A 5,049-nucleotide genomic window follows, 5' to 3' on the forward strand; every position below is an offset into this window, starting at 1 on the left:
TGCATACAAACATACATGTATACAAACTAATTGTACATTTTCTATTATTAACCCTATTGAAAATCAAACAACATCCCCTGTCAGCATTATTCACGCAAAGGCAAATCGGGGATGCAGAGAAGATCGAAAAACACATAAAATATATAAATCGAGTCAGAGGAAGTGTAAAAGATGTTTATCATGACGGATTGCATTCTGCATGCTCAAGTGCACTGGCACCGTTTAGATGTGGACACGCATCCAACATAAATATATATAAATAAAATAATTACATGTATACAAGGAAAACACTAATTATTAATAAAAACCGAAACAAAAAAGCGTATTTGCTTGCTTTATGGGGGGGGGGCAAATTCGGTTTTTTTTTTAGCATTGCAAGAATATGTAAAGCACTCAAAAAAGTAACGAATTAAAATTTAAATGTCGATAACGATAACATCTCCTACCAGTGCCATCCGATAATTATTCTGCTGACTGGTCATCGAGCTATCGATAGCTATCGAGCTGTACTGCTAGTGCCATCACTTCTCCGATTGGGGCGTATTGGTCGAACATATTGTAAACAGCGGAGAAAAAATCAGCAGAATGGACCTGTCAATGCCCAACCAGCCGAAGTTCCTGCCCCGCATAGAGCGTAATTCGTCGGGGACCGCCGCCAACTCCTACGTGGCCACCGCCTCCGGCAATCCCTTCGAAACGGACGAGGAGGATGAAATCTTCAGCAGGCACAAGATGGTGCTCCGGGTGCCCAGCAACTGCACCGGCGACCTGATGCACCTGGCCGTCTCGCGGAACTGGCTCGTCTGCCTGTTGGGCACGCCAGAGCGGACCACTCTGTTGCGCTTCTTCCTGCCTCGCGCGATTCCACCGGGCGGTATGTGCACTTCTTTGCTCTTGGTCCCGTTCCTTCAACTTTTCCTGTCCTTGCAGAGGCGGTGCTAGAGAAGTACCTCTCCGGTTCCGGCTACAAGATAACTCGCATGTTCCTGGACCCCACGGGTCATCACATTATCATCGCTCTGGTGCCAAAGTCCGCTTCCGCTGGCGTTTCTCCGGACTTCCTGTACATCCACTGCCTCGAGTCGCCACAGGCGCAGCAGCTGAAGGTGCGGCGCATCGAGAAGTTCAAGGACCACGAGATAACGGCAGTCGCTTTTAATCCGTACCACGGCAACGAGTCCTCCACGGGGCCCATCCTGCTCGGTACTAGTCGAGGCCTTATCTTCGAAACCGAGCTGAATCCCGCAGCTGACGGTCATGTCCAGCGCAAGCAGCTCTATGACCTGGGTCTGGGCCGTCTGAAGTACCCCATCACGGGACTCAAGCTGCTGCGGGTGCCCAACAGCAGTCGGTACATAATCGTGGTCACCAGTCCCGAGTGCATATACACATTCCAGGAGACGCTTAAGGCAGAGGAGCGTTCGCTGCAGGCAATATTCGCCGGCTATGTGAGCGGAGTGCAGGAGCCGCACTGCGAGGAGCGCAAGACTGATCTGACTTTTTCGCAGCTCCGTTTCTTCGCTCCGCCCAACAGCAAGTATCCAAAGCAGTGGGCGTGGTTGTGTGGTGAGGGCATCCGTGTGGGCGAGGTAAGTGGTTGTTTTTGTTGCATATCCCCGGGCGCTAACAGCTTGAAATTTAGCTTTCCATCGAGGGCAACAGTGCCACCACCCTGATAGGGAACACACTGATAAACCTGGACTTCGAGAAGACAATGCATCTGTCGTACGGCGAGCGGCGTCTCAACATTCCCAAAGCGTTCGTACTGACCGAGTACCACGCCGTGCTGCTGTACGCGGATCACGTACGCGCCATCTGCCTGCTGAACCAGGAGCAGGTCTATCAGGAAGCATTCGACGAGGCCCGAGTGGGCAAACCGCTGAGCATCGAACGGGACGAGCTTACCGGCTCGATATACGTTTATACCGTAAAAACCGTGTTTAACCTTAGGGTGACGCGCGAGGAGCGGAACGTGTGGCGCATTTATCTTGATAAGGGACAGTACGAGCTAGCAACGGCACACGCAGCCGAGGATCCCGAGCACCTGCAGCTTGTGCTAGGCCAGCGGGCGGATGCCGCCTTCGCGGACGGATCCTATCAGGTGGCAGCCGATTATTACGCTGAGACGGACAAGTCCTTTGAGGAGGTGTGCTTGAAGTTCATGGTGCTGCCGGACAAGCGACCCATTATCAACTACGTTAAGAAGCGCCTCAGCCGAATGACTACAGTGGAAACGGATGAGCTGGACGAGGACAGAAAGAACAGCATTAAGGCGTTGGTCATCTGGCTAATTGACCTCTACCTCATCCAGATCAACATGCCCGACAAGGACGAGGACTGGCGCAGCTCGTGGCAGACGGAGTACGACGAGTTCATGATGGAGACCCATGTCCTGTCCTGCACGCGCCAAAATCGCGAGGATGTGCGGCAGCTGATTGCCGAGCACGCTGATCCGCGCAACATGGCCCAATTCGCCATCGCCATCGGCGACTATGATGAAGTGGTGGGGCAGCAGCTTAAGGCCGAGTGTTTTGCCGAGGCACTGCAAACGCTGATCAATCAACGGAATCCAGAACTCTTCTACAAGTACGCGCCCGAACTGATAACTAGGCTACCGAAGCCCACGGTTGACACCTTAATGGCCCAGGGATCCCGACTGGAGGTGGAGAAGCTGGTCCCCACGCTCATCGTTATGGAAACTCGCGAGCAGCGGGAGCAGACACAGCGATACCTCGAGTTTGCCATTTACAAGCTGAACACGACCAATGACGCCATTCACAATTTTCTGCTACATTTGTACGCGGAGCATGAGCCCAAGCTGCTGATGAAGTACCTTGAGATCCAGGGCCGCGATGAGAGCCTCGTCCACTATGACATCCATTACGCCCTCAAAGTGTGCACCGACTTGAACGTGAAGGAAGCTCGCGTGTTCCTCGAATGCATGCTGCGCAAGTGGATCTCTGCAGTAGATCTGGCCCTCACGTTCGACATGAAGCTGGCCAAGGAAACCGCCTCAAGGCCGTCGGACAGCAAGATTCGGCGGAAGCTCTGGCTTCGCATAGGTGTGTTGACTCAGAGCTCCGTCCTGGTATTGTTCATTTATCGGGTTTCGTCTGCTTTCAGCATACCACGACATCAAGGGAACCAACGACGTGAAAAAGGCCTTGAATCTTCTGAAGGAGTGCGATCTCTTGCGCATCGAGGACCTATTGCCATTCTTTGCAGACTTCGAGAAAATTGACAACTTCAAGGAGGCGATCTGTGATGCTCTGCGCGTATGTTGTATATGATATGATGTATAATGTAGGATATCTTATTGCTAATCGGTTCCCTTGCTTGACAGGATTACAATCAGCGAATCCAGGAATTGCAGCGTGAAATGGCCGAGACCACGGAGCAGACCGATCGCGTCACCTCCGAGTTGCAGCAATTGCGCCAGCACAGCCTCACCGTTGATTCTCAGGATACGTGTGAAATTTGCGAGATGATGCTGCTGGTGAAGCCCTTTTTCATGTTCATCTGCGGTCACAAATTCCACAGCGATTGCCTGGAAAAGCAAGTTGTGCCCTTACTGACCAAGGAGGAATGTAGGCGCCTCGGCACCCTAAAGCAGCAACTGGAGGCAGAGGTGCAAACGCAGGCGCAACCGCAGTCGGGTGCCCTTAGCAAACAGCAGGCAAGGGAGTTGCAGCGGAAGAGGGCGGCACTGAAAACCGAAATCGAGGACATCCTCGCTGCAGATTGTCTATTCTGCGGGCTGCTAATCAACACAATCGACCAGCCGTTTGTTGACGACTGGGAGCAGGTGAATGTCGAGTGGGAGTAGTTCGCTCCCACCGTCGTTCACACCCAAATATTTATGTACATATAAAATATTTATTAATAAACCTACACAGATCACAAAAGTTTCGACTGAGATAGCCGTCCAAATTCTACAGTTACCTGGCCATCGCCCACTTGCCCGCATAGCAGGTCAGTCCACAATCTGCATGCGCAGCTCGTTGGTCACAAAGGACATGACCGTGTTAAGCACAGCCTGCTGAATGGAGGCGTTCTGGACAATCAGCGGCAGCAGCATCACCACGTCGGTGGGATGTATGTCGGCCACAGCCTTGGACACATGCTGCACCAGCTGCTCTCGCTGTGTGTCCGTCAGGTCGTTTAGGATGACTTCGCCCAGCGGACGGAATTTGCCTGTTTGGGAGGTGGAGAGTGGAAATGTAGTGAGACTCCATTCGGAACTTTATCTCTGCTTACCGCTTGTCATCTTGTATGCGGCGATTCCGCCGGCGGTCCCGCCCACCGCCAGCCCCACGGGGCCCAGGAGCATGCCGCCCACAAAGGAGCAGGCGGCGCAGACAGCTGCTCCCTTGCCGGACTGCTTCACGGCGACGCGGACATTGCGGTCGTCCGCTACGATGGCTATCGCCTCCATCAACTCGCGCGTGTCTATAGGCATATTTAGGCTACGTGTAGTTGGCCAAAATTTCGCAACGCAATGCTAGTATTTCCAATTTAGACTTTGTTCCGTGTGTTAGTATGACGTTTCCGATTACGCCAATCGATCCGTTTGTATTCCGGTTTTTAGTTTTGGTCTGGGATTCTCCAACTTGTTACTGGGCAACATAAACAATTTTACGAGATCCGCTCGGGGAAAACTAATTGTAAACTGAAATTTCACTTAAAAACTGAAACTTGATTAAACTTGCGACCGCCAGATTCAGAGATGCGCAAAAGTCGGTGTCGATATCGACTGTTATACCGATATATGGCTTTAACCTTTATGTGCTTGTTAGTAGCACTTTATATTTCTTTTATTGATCCACAAGTTATGACAAGTCTATTGGTAAGTGGAAAGAACTATAATAAATTAAATGCATACTGGTTTTTTAAACAAGTTGGAAATCATGAGAAATGGTAATGAAACCGTAATTACGCAGAAACTTGAGCAAACGGGTTAAGTTTTCCAACTATCGTATAGCGGTGTCCGACGATGACACTATTGCGCGTATCGATAAGTCTATTGCCCGCGGTGAACAGAGCACTTAA

The 5,049-nt window shown here is 51.2% G+C and overlaps 3 protein-coding genes across 5 annotated transcripts in view; 1 reads left to right on the forward strand and 2 right to left on the reverse strand.

Moving 5' to 3' along the window:
• Positions 1 to 582, reverse strand: part of LOC6523932 (mucin-2) — a 134,397-nt gene extending 133,815 nt beyond the window's left edge. For all 3 annotated transcript variants that reach the window (XM_039371223.1, XM_039371240.1, XM_039371150.1), the window contains exon 1: positions 447 to 582. The gene's annotated coding sequence lies outside the window, so the exon portion shown is untranslated. The remainder of the gene's footprint in view (positions 1 to 446) is intronic.
• A 3-nt stretch (positions 583 to 585) lies between these two features.
• LOC6523937 (vacuolar protein sorting-associated protein 18 homolog) lies at positions 586 to 3,916 on the forward strand. Its single transcript, XM_002099773.4, has 5 exons — positions 586 to 874; positions 931 to 1,589; positions 1,643 to 3,062; positions 3,124 to 3,275; positions 3,344 to 3,916. Exons 1-5 carry the CDS (start codon positions 586 to 588, stop codon positions 3,824 to 3,826), a joined length of 3,003 nt encoding a protein of 1,000 aa, XP_002099809.1. The 3' UTR covers positions 3,827 to 3,916.
• On the reverse strand, positions 3,857 to 4,744 carry LOC6523938 (protein C19orf12 homolog). The gene is made up of 2 exons (XM_002099774.4): positions 4,258 to 4,744; positions 3,857 to 4,194 (listed from the first exon to the last, which is right to left on the reverse strand). The coding sequence occupies exons 1-2, from the start codon at positions 4,457 to 4,459 to the stop codon at positions 3,974 to 3,976; spliced, it is 423 nt and encodes a 140-aa protein (XP_002099810.1). The 5' UTR covers positions 4,460 to 4,744; the 3' UTR covers positions 3,857 to 3,973.
• Between the last annotated feature and the right edge of the window lie 305 nt (positions 4,745 to 5,049).

The sequence above is a fragment of the Drosophila yakuba genome, chromosome X (assembly GCF_016746365.2).
Source record: "Drosophila yakuba strain Tai18E2 chromosome X, Prin_Dyak_Tai18E2_2.1, whole genome shotgun sequence".
Lineage (NCBI taxonomy): Eukaryota > Metazoa > Arthropoda > Insecta > Diptera > Drosophilidae > Drosophila > Drosophila yakuba.